Here is a 23,480-nt window from a genome sequence, read left to right on the forward strand (position 1 = left end):
GTTTTTTATTCGTCAATGAATATTATCTGCTTGAAACATCTGTTTTGAATAGTTTGTGGCCTACTTTGCCTACTATTTTGATCATGGATTGCTATTGTTCGTAGAGCTGATAACACAAAAAAACGTTTGCTATTATTGTTTCTAATTAACAGCTTTGTGATCACTGGCTTTTCTTTTGTGGCATAAGAAATAACGCGCTTTGTATTATTGAGGTCAAACCGAACAAAGGAAAACAAGAGGATGTTTCTCTCTGCTCGCGCATATCGATGCACGAAGCAATTATGAGCTTATGGCTTGTCATCGCAATGTAATCCATTTCACGCTTTGCTGGAAGTTAGCTAGAAATAGCAAAAATTCACCAAAATCTTGAATTTACAAGAAAACTACACAACTTTTAGCATCAAATTTAATATCATCAGATCCGCCTGGCAATTTTAGGAAAAGTCAAGAAAAACCAAGTGCATGGCGTTACAGTGCTTCAAGCAATCAAAGGAAATATGAGGGGGAGGGCAAATCTGGCCTCCCTTTGAGGAGCAAAGTGTTAACCCTTCCTAACTTTAATCCTAACTCTGGCAACACCTGATTGTGGAAAAATAGCCACTTCCAAACTAAAAAAGCTTCCAAAACATTAGGTAAGTATGTATAATGCAACATGTTGTAATCTGTTACCGATTTATGTGATAATTGTCACCGCCACGAATTTGTCATGCAACCCTTATTTATTAACAAAAATTACATCCGCAACTTACCCAACCCAACTCAAATCAAAATCATTGGTTCAGATTTCTAGAAATTCTGGATCATTTGGAATGGTAGCCCAGGGTTGCCAGATTTTAAAGCCCTAAATATGCTAAATTGTTCTGAAAAATATGCCAAATTAGAAACGCAAGAATTTAAGGTCAAAATTTGATAAAAACAAATGAAAATTCAAAAAAAATATTTACAACTGTCTATAATTCAACAACTAACAAGAATTCAAGGTCAAAATTATATAAAAAAAAAATTTGAAAATTCAAAAGAAATATTTACAACTATCAAACTTCTTCTTGCGTTTGAGGCCGCCAGAGATCACGTTGTTACATCCGGTAGCCACTTTAACAAGTCGAAATTCTGCCACTGAAATTGATTAGAATGAAGAGACAGGCGTGGGTGCGCCTCAACCGTCTCCGTACGGGCGTCGGCCTTTTCCGCTCAACCATGCACCAATGGGGAATGGCTTCTTCCTCCTCCTGTGAATGTGGTGCCGAGGAACAGACCGCAGACCACATCATCAATGACTGTACCATCTTCAAACCACCTAACGGAGTGGAAGGTCTGCGCGTCATGGATGATGAAACTAAAGACTGGCTGCTCTCTAGCAGCCTTCCAGTGTAGTCCGGGAACATCGTGAATCTGGGGTGGTAAAAGGATAGACCCTCGGCCCCAGAAGCTCAGACGACGACGACGACGACGACGAGCAGTTGGAAGGCTGGCAGGCAGCTTTTTTCAATTGAAAAAACTCTTACCCTACCCAATTTTTAAAAGACTTGTCACGTTCCAAATCGTCTTCAGTATGGACATGGCCATGGTCAACCTCCTAAACTTCAATATCGATCGGTCAGAGTATTTTGCAGTCATTGACAGCTCGCAGCAAAATCTTACTGACTATTTCAAGTCGACCGATCTTGAGCACTACAAAATTCTACAAGAATCACTCTTTAGTGGAAAGCTACAATCACATTTGGTAGACGATTATCTTCAGTTCTTTGACACAGAGTCCCTTGCACAAGATTTTCGAATGATATTCAAGAAGATACCTTCCGCTGTTCGGCAAATGTTTCCGCAAGTGGAACTTTTGCTCATATCACCAGCCCGCTCGTGTTCAGCTGAACGCTCATTTTCAACTTTGCGACGTATCAAAACTTTGTTACGATCTACCATGACACAGAAACGGTCAAATCATGCAATGGTCTGCTATGTGCACAATAAAGTTTTGAATTCGATCAACCTTCATTACAAGCCAAGGATCAACCAAGGACTTCGTTTTTAATTCGCCGGAGACTCGTTGCCGAGTTGCAGTGTTTGGACTTCTGCTGTCCATTGCTGACACTGACAATTAAAATACATCGCATTAGACTTGTAGCCTATCTACTGTAGGCCTATTTGTTTGTTTGTTGAACAGACCCCAATCTTTCAGCTCGCTTCGCTTGTCTGCCCTTTCTTTCCTAGTAAATGTCCCCACCAATCTTAGAGAGCGATCGGCGCCCATGATTCTTGGTAGCTGGTTTGAATCTTCATCCTCGGCTTACTCAGTCTGAGAATGGAGATTTAAACCAACAGCAGTTGTTTTTTCAATCTGAGTGGCGAACCCTTTTTATTCAATGAAGTGGTGTGCCTGCCTCTGCACACTAGTGTGTATGAATGTGTAGTTAGATTTACTGTGATGGGGTGGTGGCTGACTAGATGACTGCTTATGGTCTTTCGCTACCATCCTGATTGCGCCATAATCTAACCAACAGTACTGTTGTACAATGCATTGTTTTGACATTTCCATTTACTCTGATTATTTGTTAATATATGGCGCTGTTAAAACAAAATAAATTGACTTGACTTGACTTTCGGTTCTTCTCATCATCAACATCATCAACAGTATCATAGCCGATGCGGCCTTTGATGAACTATAGATGCTCAGTTCGTAAATTTTTCCAATGTTCCCTTTGTCGCGCAGTGTCCCAAAGTGTTCTTGGTTGGCTGATTGATGTATTGAAATTAGATCAAATTTGATTTAAAAAAGTTTGTGAAAAGTAAAAGCTTATGATGCGTACATGCATGACATTTTCAGTCTCGAGCCTCTCGACAGAAGAAATGTCTTGAAAATCGACGATTTCCGTGCTTGACTTAATGTCATTCTGTAATTTCAACAAAAACGACAAAAATAACAGATTTGCGGCGATTTTTCACAGTTTGGTTTTTGAATTTTTATCCTCGGACTGACAAAGCCTTGATAAGGGATTCCTGGTTTTTTCGCATAGCCTACTTGTAGAGGCTCTTGACCCAGGGCCGGTTACCGAAATTGGCAGAGTGAAGTTTTCCGATTGTTGAAATGTTGTTGCCTAGAATTATTCCATTCATTTGGTACCGCTGAATGGAGACCAGTCCTGAAACACGTTGCTCAAACGCACACCCCGAGAGTCGAACCAGCGCCGCGTGATGTTGAAGTTTCTTCGTTCACACAACCGCTGCAGGCTGTAGTCATTGGTATGATAGCCTACCGTACCTAATCCAACAGTGCGGCAGTCATTGGTGCATTGATACGATATAATCATTTGGTTCACTAATACTTCAACACCAAAATTAACCTGTATTTTTCTTACATGATACCCTAGATAGCAACAATTGCTTTTATATTGTTTCAACGTTTGCAGACGGTAACGACTCTCGGGATGTGCGCTTGCCGCTTGAGCAATGCATTCTAGGGACTGCTCTCCATTCAGCGGGACCTAATGGATGAAATAATTTCCGGCAACAACACTTCAACAATCTGAAACTTCAATCTGTTAATCTCGATAACCGGCCCTGCTTCAAGAGCCTCTGCAAGTGTGCGAAACTACTAGGAATCAGGGCCTCCAGGCTCCAAAGCCCTACCAGGCTCCGGTGCAGATGTTACTGCCGGGCCCCTCCAAAGCGACATGTCGCGTGTAGGGATGCCCAAAGTAGAATTTCGAATCCTTGAGATTCGAATCCATCCAGATTCGAATCTAAAAACCGCTTTTTTATCGGGTAATTAGATTCGGAAATACTGTAATACGGAAAAAGGAAAAAAATTATATTTTTTTTTAAATACGCCTGCAAGTCTTGTAACAAAGCAGACTTCTCACTTTTGCACAATTTAGCTGCAAAATACTTGGCCATTCCAGCAACATCAGCTTCTTTGGAGTGATCGTTTTCAAGCGCTGGGCTGACTGTTGGAAAACTCAGAACAAGGCTGACAGGGCAGCATCTGGAGGAGATAAACGTTCTACATTGCAAATCATCACTGTTGTGAACGATTGAGAACTTGTTAAAATGATGGCTTTGTAAAGCTTCTTTTTCATGCCGTTGTGTGTATTTTCTCAATAAAAAGAAAAAGCTTAAAAATTTACGCCGAGGAATCTAGAATAGGATTCGAAATTCTAGATCCGAAAATAAATTCTAGAATAATTCTAGAATAGGCAATTATTCTACTTTGGACATCCCTAGTCGCGTGATATCACATATCACAAGCAAAATTTGCGGTGCGCGTTAATCCACAAGTCCAATGCACATATGGGGTAGGCACTTTAACATGCAAATATCCAATCCAGCACGAACCAATCAGAAGCTACGCTGTTCATGACGTCATCAAGATTGCGTTTGGGAAGAATAAAGGAAAAACCTCAAATTCTAGCTAAATTAAATCATCGCCTTGCCATTGGTTGGCTTGGCGCATGGGGTTAGGGTGGTAGTAGTCATTACACTGACGTGGGTTTGATTCCCACCTCTGCTATAGCTCTTTTTTCTTCTGTGATTACCAAACAAAGTTCAAAGTAATAATTAATTCTCTTGCTGAATCCTGGAATGGTCACAATAACAGATAACGTAAATAACGTACAGATAACGTAGCATCTCATTGGTTCGTGGTTGGATTGGACACGTTCGTGGATTATTAGAAATCTGGGTGTTAAAGTGCCTACCCACATATGGTGTTCCGAACAGTGTTTCTATTTTAAAATCAGATCTGTTTAAAAAATAATACAAAGAATACGTTTAACACTCCATTATTTAGAATATTGTAGCCTAGTGGTGTTTACAACTTTGAATTCACAGATGCATTGGCCTACCAGTTACACACAAAGATAAAAATGGCAATACTATCCGGCATAGCTGACATAACATTGCATATGTGTGCATACAGCTTTACATTAACATACAATATCATTTCTGACCTTGAAATCTGCAAAGACTAGGGGAGCAAACTTAGGATGAATGCATTGCTATTGGTTCGTGACATTAAAAAATAGGCTACCAAGTTCATTTCAGGATCAATAGGCTGTTGCTTCTTATTTTCACTCCTTTGGTTTTCCTTGCTTGTTTGAGTGAAACTGCATTCAAGCAGGATTGAGTGTCCCTTTCTTTTCATTTCCACAGCAAGTGGTCAGTAGGCTACTCAGTAGAAAACATAGTTGAATATATTTCTATTTTCAAGTGCTACCAATGTAAATGTAGGCTACCTACATCTATCAATATAGGCTACTATGTATCGAGACTTTACAAACACCCTGCATAACTACAGAATGTTTGTTTTGAGTCAATATTGACATTGTTCGCTGAAATTCAAGAAAGAGATTGGAATGGTCTGGCCAGAGAAGACTGCTAAGAAATAACAAAATAATTTAAAAAAGCTAACAAATTAAATTGCTTCACCATAGCCTCCCATGCGCCACCTTGCGCTGGAGCATATGGAGGTATAAATTCCCAGTTTTATCTCCTTCTGTCTCAGGGCGTTGCGAAATTCAGTTGATTTTATCAACTCGGGACACTCGGGTAACTTCTTAGATGCCGTCCGAAAGGTGCTTCCATTATCGGAATAGATAGCATTAACCTTCCCACGTAAATCTTTAAACCTAGTAAAGGCAAGTAAAAAATCACTTAGGGACAATGACGTAACCAGCCCAAAAAGAATAGCGCGAAATACCATACATATGAACAAGAGTCCCCAAGCTTTTTTGTGACTCCTACCTTCAACAAAGGTCCAAGATAGTCTAAGCCGCAATCAAAAATGTGTTTCCTTTGCGCAGTTGTACGAGACAAGGGTAAATCAGACATGAGCTGCCTTATGGCCGCGCTCTCTCAATCGCACATATAGCACAGTCATGAAGATAAGCTACCTCTTCACGGAGGCATTCATCATCATCATCATCATCATAATCCATCGTCGGTTTGTTCCCCACTAGTGGGGGTGGCCGATTGTTTCCGCGCAGCAATTGTTTTAATCCCTTTTCTCCATTTCACCCTGTCCCTTGCATCTTCCTCCTTCAGTCCGACTTTTTTAATTCATCCTTCACTTGTTGTTTCCAGGTTCTACTTGGACGACCGCGTTTCCTCTTCCCATCCACCTTTAGATCTAGTGCCTTTCTAAGAAAACTTCCTTCCTCCCTCCTTATCACATGTCCATACCATCTTACTCCATTTGCCCTTGCCATCTGGTCTATGGTCTCTCTCATCTCTAGCATATCCAACAATACCACTAGCATTACCATTATCAATCCAAAACTTCTGTCGTGTAGACAACAAAGTGTGCTGTACTCCACAGTGCGCATTTCGATTATGATACGACAGTACAATAAGCCTAGTGAAGGGATGTTTCGAAGGCAAAACGATCTGATGCTTTGTTTCTAGTGAGATCTCAGGAGAATTACTTCAGCCCCCTTCAATGCAAATTACACCAGCTCCATCTACACAAGGTCTGTACTTTTTAAGTGAACGCAATTCTTTCAAGCGTTCATTCTCACGTTGCAAAGCTCCAACACGGCAACACTACACCGCTTTATCACTTCTTCAAGGGCATCCGGCGATCATTTGGTCATCAAACGTACCACATCGCAATACACGCTCTTTTGAACCAACTTCACGGTCGACTTTGAAGCACTATTAAGATAAGCCGCGATTGTTGTAAAGGTTGTTTTAAAGCCTTCTTTCTTAGAGCAGCAGCTCTATCCAACGCTAACACATGAGGCAGATCAATATCTTCCTTCAACGGTACAGGTATCTAAAAGCAACCATCCTTCAATTTAATATTAGGTTCAATAAGTTCCCTAGCCTAAATGTCATTGCGAGACAACTCACAGGTTTCATTTTGCAATGTCAAATCCTGAATGACTTTATTCAGGTCTGCTATTTCCGTATCATGAGATTCAATTTTACGCTGATCTCTGTTCAAGAAAACAGTTGATTCTTAGGCATTTTTGGACGCTGAATACAAAAATGTCGGTTAAAATTGCTGATTAGCTCTAGTTTAAAAGATAAAAACTTTTTTCATTTTTGAATATGAATCTACATATATGGCAAGCCTTGGTGGCTTGGTGCACTTTATTGAACACAACAGTAACAATCTACAAACAGTGTAATATTTGCATGCGTTTATATTTCAGCATAGCATATGCAACAAATAATTTTCACTTTTCAAATGTAAATTTCTAATCTACTTTCTCTGTTCTTCTCCTTTTGGCCTGTCGCTTGTATACAGTTGAGTTAATGGAGCATCACTAGATATCATCCAGCAAAACTCAGCAAGCATTGATTGATTCTGTTTTCCCTGGTAGCCTACCTCTTGTCCATTGTAGGTATGCATTGGTGAAATCGCTCACCAATGCTCATCACTAACTTCTCCACAGTTTGGTGGAAAAAAATACAGGTGCGAGTCCAAAAGATGTATCTTCAGTGACATATTGCACTCCATGCATCTGTATGCTTTAATGAGATTGATTGGATACCAATCCCGTGTAGCCTAGTTGTCAGCTCTTTTGTTCCCCAAGAATTTTGTAGCCAGCAACTTAAACACTTTCTATGCAATTTTCTCTTTGCCAAATAACACTTGATCAAATTCACAGTCTTCAAGAAGGTGCTTTATCTGGGGACCTATAAACACACCTTGCTTTATTTTCGCTTCGCTCATTCGGGAAAAATTTTTCCCGAGGTAGCCTACATCATTTGCCGTGGCAACAAAATTTTATTTGATTCAACAAGTGGTGGATGTAGAACGTTTTTCTCCCCTGGAGTCCATGATTGACGAAGAGGCCAGTCTTTCATGGTGTAGTGGGAATTTTTCGCTCGTCTATCCCATTCACAAAGAAAACAGCAGTAGGCTACTTAGTATAACCTAGCTGCAGACCCATAACAAGAGCTACTACCTTTAAGTCACCACACAGCTGCCATTGATGTTGGTCATACTTTCTGCATCATAGAAGTTGCTTTATGTTGTCATATGTCTCCTTCATATGAACTGCGTAGTGCGTAACCCACTGGGATTGATGGCATGGTGTTTCCATTATGCAGTAAAACAGCCTTAAGACTTGTCTTATGAATCGATGAACAACCTCCATTCAGGTGAATCATAACTAATATTCAGGGCTGCTATTAATTCACTTACTTTGCTGCATGCTACAATGTCACCTTCTGCAAAAATAAACGATTCTAGCTCTTGTTGACGGCCACGGTATTTGGACATCTTTACGTCTTCTGCCAGAAGATTCCATATGCTGAAGTCTAGAGCCCAAAAGTTCTGATTTAACTTTGGGTAGTTCCAAATCCCGGATAAGATCGTAGCCTACAACTCATTTTGAGTTATAAGGTGTGGTTCTTCGGAAGATAATGTTTCAACGTATGATTCCTATGACATTGGAAATTCACCACTAAGCCTACTCACAGAACTTACACTTTCTTCATCATCTGAATCCAGTGTGAATTCTTGAGGTGCCTCAGGAACAGGAAGTAATTCTCCATGCGGTACTGGACGAATTGCTGATGGAATATTTGTGTATTGAATACTCTGCTTCTTTTTTTTCGACAAACCTTCACAAACCGGCAGGGGTGACCGGTCATGCAAAAGTAGCAATCGCTAATGTGGTCACTGGTCCGTAAGTTCTCTCCAAACCATTGGAACAGCAAATGGCATGCATTTTCTTTTTTCGTTTAGCCATTGCCGACGATTTGCACCACAGGAGTTACAGCATATGTGAGGGGCCAAACTCTTGCCCTGCTCACCGACTTTGCATCCAAAATACAAGTGGTATGCTTCAGCTTTCCTGACCACAGCCGTTATACTTCGCTTTTGTGAAGAAAAGGTTATTTTACCACAAATGTAGCAGAAATTGTCTGCTTTATTTATGCATTTACGAGGCATCTGCAAAAAGAGACCTTTAAGGCTAAACACATGAAGTTTTTATAAAAAAAGCAATCAAACAACCAACTCAAACTACTCAAACATATGTTAAAATAAAAATATTATGAATAGACATGTCATCTACCTTCCAACAATTATATTAAGTGCCCAACTCTATCTGATTGATGTAAGCTACAACAGAAAAATGCACACTGCTTTCTGCGTCAGCAAGTAAAGCACATTTTGGCATAGTGCCATATCTCAAAAACTAGAGCTAATCAACAAATTTCAAGTTGATATTCGTGATCAGCGACCCCAAATTAGCCAAGATTGACATCAGCGACCCCAAATTAGCCATGAAATGAAGGAAACCACTTAAATCCTGCTTATGCGATAAAGCAAAAACAGAGCTATCCAAAGCAAAAACAGAGCTAATGCTGCATAAAGAACCGTAAAATGGGGTGACATTGGCCATCAGGGGTGACTTTGTACCAAACAAAAAAAAAATTACTGGTTAACTTAGAGCAACTTAAAATATTTCTGCAATATTTTGGTCATTTGCAGGTTTGTAAATATCCTCTTTTGTGTATTTTCAGAATTTTTTGTCAAAAATGTGAATTCAGTTGTTCACTCAGGAGGATCCAATATAGCCGCCAAATAACACCAAAAAAATAAGTTTGCAAACTTTTACCTGACACGCCAGTGTCTGACCCAGTGGCGTAGCCAGGGGGGTTTTGGGAGTTACAACCCCCCCCCCTTTGGCACGCATGTGACGTCACGATATTGAGAATGATGCTTTCAGTCTAAAAAAAATTGCCTAATTTGAAACAAAATTGCATTAAAAGAGCGAGTTTTGCCAATACCAAACATTCAAACATCTCAGCCAGGAACTTAGCTTTATTTCTGAAAAATGCTGAAGAAAACATGATCTTTTCTATTTGCTATGCTACCGGACAGCACCATTTTACAGGAATCTTCGTACCCTCATTTTTGTTGAAAATGCTCTCAAAATGCACCAAAATCAAAGTAATTTTTCAAAATTTTCTTGGGGAGGCTCCCCAGACCCCCCGTCGCAAGGTGGTCAACCCCCCCCCTTTCAAAATTCCTCGCTGCGCTACTGGTCTGACCACACTGGGTATGCCAAGCATTGATAGAAAGTAGGTTTTAGCTCTAGGTTCAGTATTAATTATGTAATTTGGCAGCTGGGCATTTGCTTCTTCCACCTAGGGGGGTGGCTATAGTCACCCCTTGACATGCAGAAAATATGGGGTGACTTTGGCCACTTGTGTATGATGTTAATCCACTTTTTATCGTTTATTACAGGATATTAGTTGTGTTAGTGATTCATTTTTTTTTTTATATTTTGGCTTGATAGAGCGCAGATTAATATTTCAAAAATTGACATGCCGAGGAAATACAAACGGAAACCAGGTGCCAGACCATATTATATTACTGGTACATTTTCGTTCGATTAACATGATATTTGATACATAATCATGAGTGCTGATTGTTGAAAGTATTTTAAAAACTCTAAAAGTGACCAATGACACCCCTTTTTGGTGTTGGCAATGAGCATGTCTTGAAAAAAGATGACTGGCCAAAGTCACCCCTAACCAGAGGTGACTTTGGCCACTCATAGTTTTTTAAAAAAAAAAACTCTACGCATGGCCCAAATGACTTCAAACTTGGTAATAAGGGCTCTAGAAGCCTTAGTTAAGGCTCCCAAAGCCTTAACTGATTTTCGACCAATTTCTTTATTGTCAACATTCTCTAAAATCTTTGAAAAAATTCTATATCAAAGAATTAATAAATTTCTCAACAAACATAATATTTTGTCTACATGCCAGCATGGCTTTAAAAGTAATGACTCCACTTCACTAGCCACAACAAGAATATATGATGAACTGTTATTTGCCATGAATCAAAAGGAATTTACATGCTCAATTTTTCTGGATTTAAGCAAAGCCTTTGATACTGTAGATCATAAAATCTTACTAAGTAAACTTTACAATTATGGCCTTCGAGGTAAAGTTCTGAATCTTTTAAATTCCTACTTATCTAATAGACAACAATGTACTAAAATACTTGGAAATACATCTGACCATGGCCACCTAAAGATACGGCCTAATTTGTCACATTTTGCAGAAATTTTCAGGTTTTTCTAACTTTGGGCGAACGTTTAAATAAATTTTTCTAAAAATTAGATTTTTACGCTTTCTTTATTCTTTTCCCCAGATGACACAACAGGTTTTAAAATCCTCACATGTTGAAAAACAAAGAAAATTTAATTTTGTAAATTTTAGTCAGACTGTTAATTTTCAATAACAGTCTGATTTTGCGTTTTTCAACATACTTTTTCTCATTTGCTACAGCTTCCCTAAGGCAACAAAAAAGTTTTTTATCATTAGGAAACAGCAAAAAGTGAAAACATCTCAAAAAATGTCAGTCAAGCACTAGCAGTAGCTGTAATCAAAATCTGCAAAATGTGACAAATCAGGCCGCATCTCCAGGTGGCCATGATCTGACTTTGAACAAGTAAAATGTGGTGTCCCTCAAGGCTCTGTTTTAGGGCCATTACTCTTTCTATTATACAGTATGTGAATGACTTACCAAATGCAACAAATTTTAAAACAACATTATTTGCTGATGACACCAATTTACATATGACAGATAAATCTTAACTTGCCTTCAAAAAAGAGTAAATGAAGAAATGAAATTTGTCGATATTTGGATGAGACAAAATAAGCTGTCAATTAACTACTCAAAAACTGCATAGCCTACATGATAATATGTAAAAATCCTTTCAAAGCCAAATCCTTTCAATTAAGTATTAATGGAAATCCTATTCAACAAGTAGATTCAATTAAATATCTTGGTGTTACCTTTGACAACAAGCTATCATGGAAATCACATTTAACTTGTCTTCGCACAAAGCTAAATAAAACTTGTGGAATTTTATATAAGCTCAGACATTTTGTACCACTTAGTACATTGCGTGTTGTTTATTTTGCTCTTTTTCAATCTCATTTACAATATTCATTAATAAATTGGGGTAGTGCTGATAAATCTATTTTACATCCCATAGAAATTATTCAAAATAAAGCTCTTAGAGCATGTTTATTTTACCCCAGACATGCCCCTGTAAATTTATTATATGTTAAATTTGATGTTCCCAAGCTTAATGACGTAATTGAAATTGAGTATGCCAATTTCATGCACAAATATAAAAATGGACTTCTACCTGATTGTTTTAGTGCTTATTTTAATGATTTAAATAATATCCATCAACATAATACTCGCCACAAGATAAAATCCCAATATTTCTTACCCAGATCTAATAATAACTCCGGGCAAAAAATGCTACAGTACTTGGGAACCCAAGCATGGGGTAAGGTTCCTTCAGAAATTAAATGTTTGTCTCCCTTTTCATTCAAAAAGCAATATCAAACGCACTTGGTCGGTTGTTACTCTTGCTAAATGCAACTCTTTTGTGTATTTTTCAGTGGATTTGATCTGACATGTCTGACAGCTTTTGGGATCTAATTTGTGTTTTGTTTGATTTCTCTGTTTTTGTTTTTTATGTTATGTTCATATACAATCTTCTCATGTTTTGGCTTGCATTTACTAACCCCCACATTGCGATTGTAACCTTATTCAACGTTTCATTATTTTCTCTAAGTATTTTCAGTATAATTTTCATTGGTAGTATTTTTTTGTAAAATACGGTACTGCCGCCGGGGTGGAAGCTGACTTGGTGACCTCATAAGGTCTTTCGCTTTCTTCCTCTCTCACTTCTATGTAATGTACCAGTATATTTGTCGTGATAATTTGAGAAAAAAAATAAACCAGTGATTGATTGATAGATCAGTGATTCCCAAACTGTATGCCGCGGCACGTAGTGTGCTGCCACAGATTCTCAAGTGTGCCACGAATCTTTTTGGAATTTTGGAAAAAAAAAACTGTATGAATATTTCAAAAAAGTCATGCAGACAAAAGCGCTCTAACTGCTTCAAAAGATGATAAATTAGCACATGTGGCGATCAAACCAATTATGGCATTGCCAATAGAGTAGGGTAATTGACACGTTGTGATTGGGCTGCTATGTTAAAACTAAATGCCTACCTTTCATCCTTTTCTGCACAGTTGCACGCTCCCAGTTGGTGTAGTAAAGCAAGTATAATAAAGATTCGATTTTTTTATTTAGTTCTGCGCTTGCGTGTTGCTTACGGCTATTCAAATACTGTGGTTCCCAAACTGTAAAGAATGTTTAACTATTTTAACGGTTTTATTTATTCAGATCTCAGTTTATATAAACCTAAATATCAAGCTAATTATTGAAAAGTGTTTTAATAATACTACTACATCCAAAGAGACAGCACAGCAGAAGCCTAAGCATAAATATAAAGAAGAATACGTTCAGTACGGGTTTATTGCTTCAGGACTGGAAGATAACCAACAACCTTTCTACATTATCTGACTTGTGTGGGAAATCGTTTTCACGAGTACATGACCTGAATCGTCATATGCGAATTCACACTGGTGAAAAGCCATATAAATGTGACGTTTATAAGAAATCGTTTACATTGGTCGGTCACCTGAAAAGTCATATGCGAATTCACATTGGTGAAAAGCCGTATAAATGTGACGTGTGTGAGAGATCGTTTGCACAGGTCGGTAACCTGAATCGTCATATGCGAATTCACACTGGTGAAAAGCCATATAAATGTGACGTGTGTGAGAGATCGTTTGCACAGGTCGGTAACCTGAATCGTCATATGCGGATTCACACTGGTGAAAAGTCATATAAATGTGACCTGTGTAAGAGATCGTTTGTACAGGTCAGCAACCTAAAAGATCATATGGGAATTCACACTGGTGATTGGCCATATAAATGTGACGTGTGTGAGAGATCGTTTGCACGGATCGGTAACCTGAATCGTCATATGCGGATTCACACTGGTGACTCCATGTGTTAGCAATTTGAGTCGTCATTCGATGCAGAAACACTCTAGAGAAAAGTTATAAGATGGTGATTTATTTGTTATTATTTATTTATCATTATGTTATCTAGTTTGTCTGCTTTTCCTTTGTTTTTGGTGAATGAATATTCATCTTCTTTTATTGTCGCACTTGGTTCCAAGCATTGACTATGGATATTAAGAGATTGTTTTGTTTGATTGGGATTACTTTGCATAGCCTACTAGTCCTGTAGAATTTTTGGTCGACCTAGAAAAAATTATAAAGATTATATATACCGTTGGAAAGGTAATTTTATCAGCTTTTCAATGATGGGTTTTTGTCATTTTTTTACCTTGGAGAAAAAAGTTACGACCAAAAACGTGCCAGGGGATAAGACACTAATTTGCCTAACATTATAATACAATTATAAGTTAAAATACGATTCCTTCGTAACGGAATACAACAGTTCTTCCCAACCTTTTTTAGTTTGCGACCCACTTTTAATGCAAGTTTTATTGCGCGACCCACAATAACATCTTTATTATGGCATTTTCACTACTGGCGTACGTACTGAAATAGGTAATGCGAAACAACACAACACAACACATCTGATTGTTACATATTTGTTCCATTGTTGCATAATTGTTAAGTAATCAATTTAAGGAGATTTTGAGTGACTTTAATTTTACGAAAAAGTAACCAAAAAGTAACTTTATTCAACAAAAACAAGAAAGCGAAAGAAATGGCAGCAATTCAACATAAAAAAGCATCTAAATTAGTTTTAATTTGTACTAAAATCATAAATACACATATGTGCCTTTTTGCTTGGCATTGAGCACTTTTTGTAGCTTAGTATTAATAGTTTTCATTGTTTTTATATAATGTTTTACATTCTCTGGCAGTAATTTTCAGTCAATCAAACACTAGCTGTTGCAGGGAAAACAAGTGGCTAAATATAGTTAACACAATTTGTTTCATTGAAAAAATTACTTTACACGTTTTCGGGAAAACGCACGATGCACAAGCATGGGCTCGTGCAAACCAAAAGTCCGCACCATAGTACAAGATATATTAAAAGTCTTGGCATTACATAGAATGTAAATTCATCTTTCCAGTATAGCAATGAAAGATAAATAAATAGGGCAATTAGGCAAAAAAGTATACAAAATAAATTGACCTAACAAATGAAAAGTAACCTAAAAACACACAAAGTTACTTTTGGTAACTTAAAGTGCCTCTGACAGGAAAATAAATTTGCTAAATTTACCTAAGATACCAAAGAGATGACACTAACAAACTTCCCTGACCATAAAATAGTAAAAAATATCAACAGGCTAATAAGTTACACGCTTGCAAACTTTTGTTCACTTTCGGTGAATCTGGCACTCATTCAATTGCGAAAATAAAAACGGCAACCTCGCTGTGACATCACCGTGGGTGGGAAGGATACATTCTTTCTCTGTGGTGAGTTGGTAAGGTATGGTACGACTGCTCCAAAACGTCAATGTGTGGGGCTCTATTGGTCCGAAGCGTGTGCAAAATGAGAATTACCGAAAGGAAAAAGTCGACTTGTTATTACTATCAGGTTTAGATCAAATAGATTGAGTTTATTTTTATCAAACAGCATCTCAATTCAATTTTAATTGCAGTTTTTCTAAACTCTTGTAGGGCTACAATTTAGATAATTTTTTATTTGTCCTAATCTGGCTATAGCCATTTGCAGTGTAACGGCAGTATCTCACAGACAGTACACTTAATTTATGGTTGAGGTAGGCCTAATGCCTGGAAATTGCTGTTTATGTGACAGAGTCAGTGACAAAGACGTGTGCTATATTTTCATGCATTCAAACAAAACAAGGTGCTGAGAAGAAAATAGTCAAAGTTTTCTTCAAGTGTTTGAAAGTGGGATGGACCATACAAAACTAGTCGTATATGTTTTCTTCACTTCACTGGTGATGATTTTGTTAACACCACCAACCCGATTTGGAGCTTCTCAGCAATGAGTGGCGTGCTGGGAACTGTAGGGGAGAGTGGGGCTAGTCGGAAAGATTTTTTCAAGTGAAATTTAAAACAATTGGTGCATAATCTGACAACTTGAAGCGGCTTAAATTATCACCTATGGTGTCCTCTATCATACAACCAAAAATAAATATTGAGTCAATTAAGCTTTTAATAGAAATTAGCAAATATGTTAACTTGCTTTAAAATCAAAATGCAATGAATTCTACATCAAATCATCGTAAAAACATTTTTTAATAAATGCATTGTTAAAACTTGTGATGCCGCATATATAGTATAGCACTTTCCAAGTTATTCAAATTAAAATTTTACAATGTATGTCTGCTTAAAACAAGTACATTGGAGCTTATACTACTTATTATCATACCACGACCAGGCCTCGAAATTCCGGCGGACATGACCTCCGGAATGACCTCGAATGTCTGCCGAAGCCGGCTCATTGGTCGGTCATAAATGACCGCCGCAATATTCTTAACAAAAATAGAGCTAATGCAGCAAAAATATATTTTAAAGTTGAATTGTTACAATTGTTTGTTTAACGCGAACAAATACGGAGCTGAAGCAATAATAGTATATGTACAGGCAATTGCTTTAAAGATCACATTAGAGTGGCGTGGTTAAAGAGCTGATGGCAAAAGTAACAATTTTTACATCATTTGAACGCCTTGCAATGTTGCCTGGAAATAAAGTTGTCTGAACTTTGTCGTTGTCTGTTGTCTGAACTCATTTGATAGAGTTAACCATGAGAAACTGATTCATTGTTTGTCCAATATTGGTATGAATGGCAAAGACTTACGTTTTATTATCAATTTGTACTGGAATCAAAAAGCATTTATTCGCATGGAAAAAGATTTGTCTAAAGGAATTGATATCAAGCGTGGAGTACGCCAAGGATATGTACTTTCTCCATGTCTTTTTAATTTATATACAGAAATGATTTTTCGATCCATTGATGATATGAGAGGAGTAAAAGTTGGTGGCTTGAATATAACAAATTTACGCTATGCTGATGATACTGTTCTGTTGGCTGAATCACAAGAAGATCTTCAAGAAATATTGGACAATGTTAACTCAATTGGTAAAGAATTTAATATGAAAATTAACGCTAAAAAGACCAAATCAATGATAATTTCAAAATCACCAGACACTTCAGTACTCCAAATTATAATTGACAACGAAATTATACAAAAAGTAAAATCTTTTTCATATCTTGGTCATTTAATAACTGAAGATGGGAGGTGTGACCATGAAATTCTTAGACGGATAGAAATTGCAAGAACTACACTTGGAAAAATGAAAAATATTTTAACCAATCAACGTTTAAATTTATCAACTCGTCTCAGGATATTAAAATGCTATATTTGGTCGACCCTATTATACAATTCCGAAACTTGGACAATGTCACAAAAAATGGAGAAACGGATCGATGCCTTCGAGCTCTGGACATACAGGCAAATGTTAAAAATTTCATGGAAACAAAAGATCACTAACGATGAAGTACTCTCCAAATTCAATTCAAGCAAAATGCTCTTACCAACAGTCAAAAGAAGAAAATTGAAGTATTTCGGACACACAATAAGGCAAAATTCATTACAAAGATCATTAATAGAAGGGAAGATAAATGGTAAAAGAAGTAAAGGCAGACCAAGAATGATTTGGACAACAAACATCACAAAATGGACAAAATTAACTTATGAATGTGCAGTACGCACAGCTCATGGTCGAGAACAATGGCGCATTGTATCCAACCCTCCATACGAGGAAGGAACAAAATGATGATGATGATGAACTTTTTGGCAGGATATGTATTCGAATTTTAACAATGAGGATTATTGCGTTACATTGATCGTTTGTTAAAAAGAAACGTCACAGACAAGCAAGTCTCAGCTGGGTTGCGCACGTGCTTAGGCGAATGTTGCGACCTTATTCACGCTGATACTGATAGAAATAGAATTTCTGCACAGAAGAGAGGGTGTTAGACTAACACTATTGTTAGGGTGGTCCTCAAATGTATGGTAAAATTTTAAATAGTATTAAAATGATTCTGCAGACTCTAAACCTCAGTTCTGGCTTCTCGGTGTTTTGAGAATTGATAATCATGAATAATTGTAGGATCCAATTAGAAGGATTCAACCAAACGTATAATAATCAAAAAAAGACAAGCAGGTTTGGTAACTACAAAAATTTATTGGTAGAGCTTTCGCCACCGTAAAGGCGGCTTCATCAGTACTCTAGAAAAGCACAAATAAAAAACATTAAAAAATACTTGTAAAAAATTATTAAAATGCAAGTTAACACTTGAAAAAGGCATCGTTTGAACCATTAATAAATGAAAATGTAAATTAAATTTAAGTAAGGTCTAGGTTTAAAATAATTTAAAGCTGACTTGGAGATTTCCGTTAACAATTTAATTGCTGTTGTAAAACCAACCTTCCTTCTACTGTAACAACTTAGCAACGTAAAAAAATAACATCAAAATGCAGTTGAATAATGACGTCATAAAGTGAATTATAGCATACAAAAATTATTTAATTAAAAAATCGCAAGGAGGGGAAAAGCAACAAAATGTAAGTAGGAAGTACGCTGAATAAAAGTAGTCCATAATAGTCAATCTTTCTTGTTCAAACCGAACGGTTCAGTGGTGTTGAGGATATCAATCCACCACGTTTCCTTTTCTTTTCTGTATGTTGTTGTCTTGTATAACTTGTCGATACCAAAAACTTGAAAATTATGAATGTTGTGGTCAGGTTGATTGAAATGAGCAGCAACGGTGTAATCAACTTTTTTCTTTTTGATACTGATTATATGTTCTGATATCCTTGTTTTTAATTTACGGCCGGTTTCACCTATGTACTGTTTGTAACATTTCGAACAGGAAATTAAATAAACAACGTTTTCTGAATTACAAGTGATGTGTTGAAAAATTGAAAATTAGTGTTATTGGAATTGTTGAAGGAGTTTGTAGTGATTGAATATTTGCAAGTGGAGCAGTTTTTTCTGTTACAGTGATAAAATCCATTTGGTTGTGTTGTGTTGAGAAGAGGTTTCAGTTTCGAAGTCATCAAGATGTCCCGTAAAGTGGGACATCGTCGATAAAAAATTATAGTACTATTAATACTATCCGGTCTAATATATATCTAATATAATATTGAGACTGTTGACTGATCCTTTGGTACTTAGACAGTGCAGACAGACCAAGTAGTAATGGACAAAGGATCGTCGCAGCATAATAGCAGCTCAGATAGTCAGGCAGATCTCCTCCATCAGTTTACTACTAGAGAACTTCAAAGACATATTAATACTATACTACTTAATATAATAATTTAATATTTAATATACATATAAATTAAATATAGTCATTACTATCTGAAGCCTTTACAAATTGTTTCACCTAACGGATCATCTAAAGGTATGAAAAAACATGCAAACAGTAAAAAATCGATAATTCTGAAAAGATATTAAATATTACAACTGTAATTTAATCTGCCAAAAAAATCTTTAAACCTGTTTAGAGATTTTTACAGGTTTAGAGATTTTTTTTGGCAGATTTTTTTTGGCAGATTAAATTACAGTTGTATTTTTTTTGGCAGATTGAATTACAGTTGTAATATTTAATATCTTTTCAGAATTATCGATTCTTTACTGTTTGCATGTTTTTTCATACCTTCTGATGATCCGTTATGTGAAACAATTTGTAAAGGCTTCAGATAGTAATAACTATATTTGATTTAATTCGTTCTGCTTTGCCTTTTTGCTTGGCATTGAGCACTTTTTGTAGTATTAATAGTTTCATTGTTTTAATATACATATAATATATATAAAAACAATGAAAACTATCAATACTACAAAAAAGTGCTCAATGCTAAGCATAAAAGCAAAGCAGAGCAAATTAAATCAAATATAGTTATTACTATCTGAAGCCTTTACAAATTGTTTCACCTAACGGATCATCAGAAGGTCTTATTCAAATAACTATATTTGATATAATATATATATAAATTACTATATATTTAATATACTAATTTAATATACATTTTAATACTATTACTACAAGTTTCATGCATCTATTTCATTATGGATCCCTCAAGTTCTGCGGTATGTAAAAGCACACATAAATTACATTTGAATTTTTACCACAACTACAATCTGTTAAAAGCTGCACTTATCAAGAAAGAAAAACTACTCCATCATTTGAGAAATCTACGTTGGCATTTGAATAATAAATCTGCACCCAAAGGATTAGCATTTAAATTGAAACCAACACTATTCCCGAACTCCGTTTCTATTGAATTTGATAAATCTTGGAAAAAGGCTCATTTGGATTGTTCATTGTCGCTAATTCGTTTGTCCCATCGAAGAATACGAACTACTGTTGAAGGAACAAGACGTTAAAGTTAAAGACTTAACTCAAATTTGTGATAATTATTATACTAATGAAGAAATGTTTGATTTTAATTCTAAGTTAAATGTTATTTTAAAAATACTCAAAATTGACCTAGATAATTCGCACAATACTAAGCAAAAAACACATTACACAAACAAACATACTTTCCAACACACACAAAAACTTACAACAAACACAAAGAATCCATACAACAATCCACGGAGCAAGAAACATAGACACCGCAATAGAAGATTTCGACGCTGCTGGTATCCAAAAATTGACCCTTCTTCTTTTCCGATTACCACGATACACAACCTTTCAAACGTCCCTTTGACAAAATCCGAAAGTGATCTTTTAAACAAAGGATTGAATTTTAGTGTTACACCTAACAGATTGGATAAATTTCAACTTGCCGCTGACACAACAGATGCTATTAGAAAGTATCGCCTAAAAGAATTCTTTCATGACCATGATGACTATTTTTCCCAGGATTCGTTTGGCAAGTTTGATCCCAGTAATACCTCACATCCTATTGATCCTCCTGCTAACTTAAGACCTAATAGCTTCTGGACACCGCCCGTTGGAAGAAACACCGATTTAAACCACTTTGCAAACACAATCAAACATGAGATTTTAAAGAAACCGTCAACTGATACACTACGCCAAGCCAACCTAACTACTAATGAACTTGAAGCTCTCAACAATTTAAAACAACGTGCCGGAAAAGAGATCATAATCACACCAGCAGATAAAGGAGGTGGTACCTGCCTTTTATCTCGAGATGACTACGTAAAAGAAGGCCACAGACAACTCAACAAACAAGATACCTACAAAATTTTAGATAAAGACATATCAACTCAAGTTAGTAAAAAAGTTATCATGGTCGCTACTGACATGCTTGAATCAAAATTGATTTCTGAAAAAACATTTAAAGTAATTTGTCCAAAAAAACCTCAACCGGGCAATTTTTACCTCTTACCTAAAATTCATAAACCTGATAACCCTGGTCGTCCAATTGTTTCATGCATCAACACAGCTACAGAAAATCTTTCATCTTTTGTTGACTCTCTTTTAACGCCCCTCATGAATAAATCAATAATTCCTTCATATATCCAAGACACCACAGACTTTCTCAACGAGCTAAACAAAATCGATACTGTCCCCAACAATTCCTTACTCGTCACAATGGATGTTACGTCACTTTACACAAACATTCCCCATTCTGATGGCATACAAGCAGTAAGCACCCTCCTTCGAACAATCAACTCATCTGAAGTATTAATTAAACACACTGAACAAGCTATTGACTGCATCTTAAAAAATATTTTTTTTAAATTCGACAATCAACATTACTTGCAAATTAACGGCACTGCTATGGGAACTAAAATGGCTCCAAAATATGCGAACTGTTTCGTGGCTAACTTGGAGCAACACCTTTTAGGACTTCTTATCGATCAACCTTTCAAATATTTCAGATATATTGATGACATCTTCATGATATGGACAGAAGGTGAAGAAGCTTTAACCAATTTCATTCAAATTTCAAACAATTTTCATCCCACCATTAAATTCACATATGAATCTTCTCATGAAAAAATTAACTTCCTTGACATCACAGTAGGCTACACATAATTAATAACAAAATTCAAACTGAACTCTATAGTAGCCTAAACCAACCGATGCACAATTGCACATCTTTACCTTTTGCCTACATCCTGCCACCCCAAACATGTCATCAACAACATTCCCTATTCCCTTGCCATACGCATTCGTCGAATTTGTTCTAATTATAAATTTATAAACTTTCACCTCGCATTTCTCAAGATGTATTTGGTAAAAAGAGGTTACAGTGAAAAGACCACCAATCGCGCTATTCATCGTGCAAAAAACATGGACCGAATGTCTTTTTTATCTTACAAACACAAATCTTCTTTAAACGATGATTGCTCAATCCCTTTTGTAACTAACTACGATCCTCACCTACCCAAAATTAAATCAACTTTTGCTAAATTTAATTATATTTTGAAAAACAATTCTGTTTTAAACTCAATTTTCAAAAATCCTCCTATAATTTCTTATCGACGATGTCCCACTTTACGGGACATTTTGATGACTTCGAAACTGAAACCTCTTCTCAACACAACACAACCAAATGGATTTTATCACTGTAACAGAAAAAACTGCTCCACTTGCAAATATTCAATCACTACAAACTCCTTCAACAATTCCAATAACACTAATTTTCAATTTTTCAACACATCACTTGTAATTCAGAAAACGTTGTTTATTTAATTTCCTGTTCGAAATGTTACAAACAGTACATAGGTGAAACCGGCCGTAAATTAAAAACAAGGATATCAGAACATATACTCAGTATCAAAAAGAAAAAAGTTGATTGCACCGTTGCTGCTCATTTCAATCAACCTGACCACAACATTCATAATTTTCAAGTTTTTGGTATCGACAAGTTATACAAGACAACAACATACAGAAAAGAAAAGGAAACGTGGTGGATTGATATCCTCAACACCACTGAACCGTTCGGTTTGAACAAGAAAGATTGACTATTATGGACTACTTTTATTCAGCGTACTTCCTACTTACATTTTGTTGCTTTTCCCCTCCTTGCGATTTTTTAATTAAATAATTTTTGTACGCTATAATTCACTTTATGACGTCATTATTCAACTGCATTTTGATGTTATTTGTTTACGTCAGGGTTACCAGATTGGCCTTTTTAAGGCCAAATTTCTCGAATTTGGCTTTTTTTAAAGCCGTTTGGCCTTAGAAATTATACGTTTGGCCTTTTTCTAGATTTGGCCTTAAATTTGGCCTTTTTTAAATTTAATCTTTAAAATGCATAATAATCAATATTTCTCATATATCGTAACTTTACCAAATGAAAACCGTATTCACCATTGTTCAATACATGTTTTATACTTGTTAAATACTTGTAATGTGACGCCGAGTCAGACTGTGCTCCCCTCTAAGCCAGCCAGTGGTGCCAGATGTCACCACTGTAGCGGATTAAAACTCATCTGCTACAGTCCTTTTATTATATATAGGCTATATACTTGCTACTTTCAGAATTATTTTTGCTATAATTTATTAATCAATCAATCAATCAATCAATCAATGTTTTATTTGTCAATAACAGGAACATAGGTACATGTTTGAAATATGCAATATACACAGTACAAAAGTTACACAAGTTCCCATACCGACAGGGAGACAACGAGA

General features: G+C 36.4%; 1 protein-coding gene across 1 annotated transcript; it reads left to right on the forward strand.

Moving 5' to 3' along the window:
• The first annotated feature begins 19,930 nt into the window (after positions 1-19,930).
• Positions 19,931-22,804, forward strand: LOC145782370 (uncharacterized). The gene is made up of 3 exons (XM_082594156.1): positions 19,931-19,951; positions 20,730-21,857; positions 22,559-22,804. Exons 1-3 carry the CDS (start codon positions 19,931-19,933, stop codon positions 22,802-22,804), a joined length of 1,395 nt encoding a protein of 464 aa, XP_082450282.1.
• Positions 22,805-23,480: the final 676 nt, after the last annotated feature.

This window comes from Aplidium turbinatum, chromosome 13 (assembly GCF_918807975.1).
Source record: "Aplidium turbinatum chromosome 13, kaAplTurb1.1, whole genome shotgun sequence".
Lineage (NCBI taxonomy): Eukaryota > Metazoa > Chordata > Ascidiacea > Aplousobranchia > Polyclinidae > Aplidium > Aplidium turbinatum.

Bases quoted from the DNA above. Each gene is read 5' to 3' on its own strand.
- LOC145782370 (XM_082594156.1), top strand. From the start codon at position 19,931: ATGGATCCCTCAAGTTCTGCG. The intron at 19,952-20,729 runs GTATGTAAAAGC...TATTTTTCCCAG, and splicing joins TGGATCCCTCAAGTTCTGCG to GATTCGTTTGGCAAGTTTGA. The intron at 21,858-22,558 runs GTAGGCTACACA...TGTTACAAACAG, and splicing joins TTAACTTCCTTGACATCACA to TACATAGGTGAAACCGGCCG.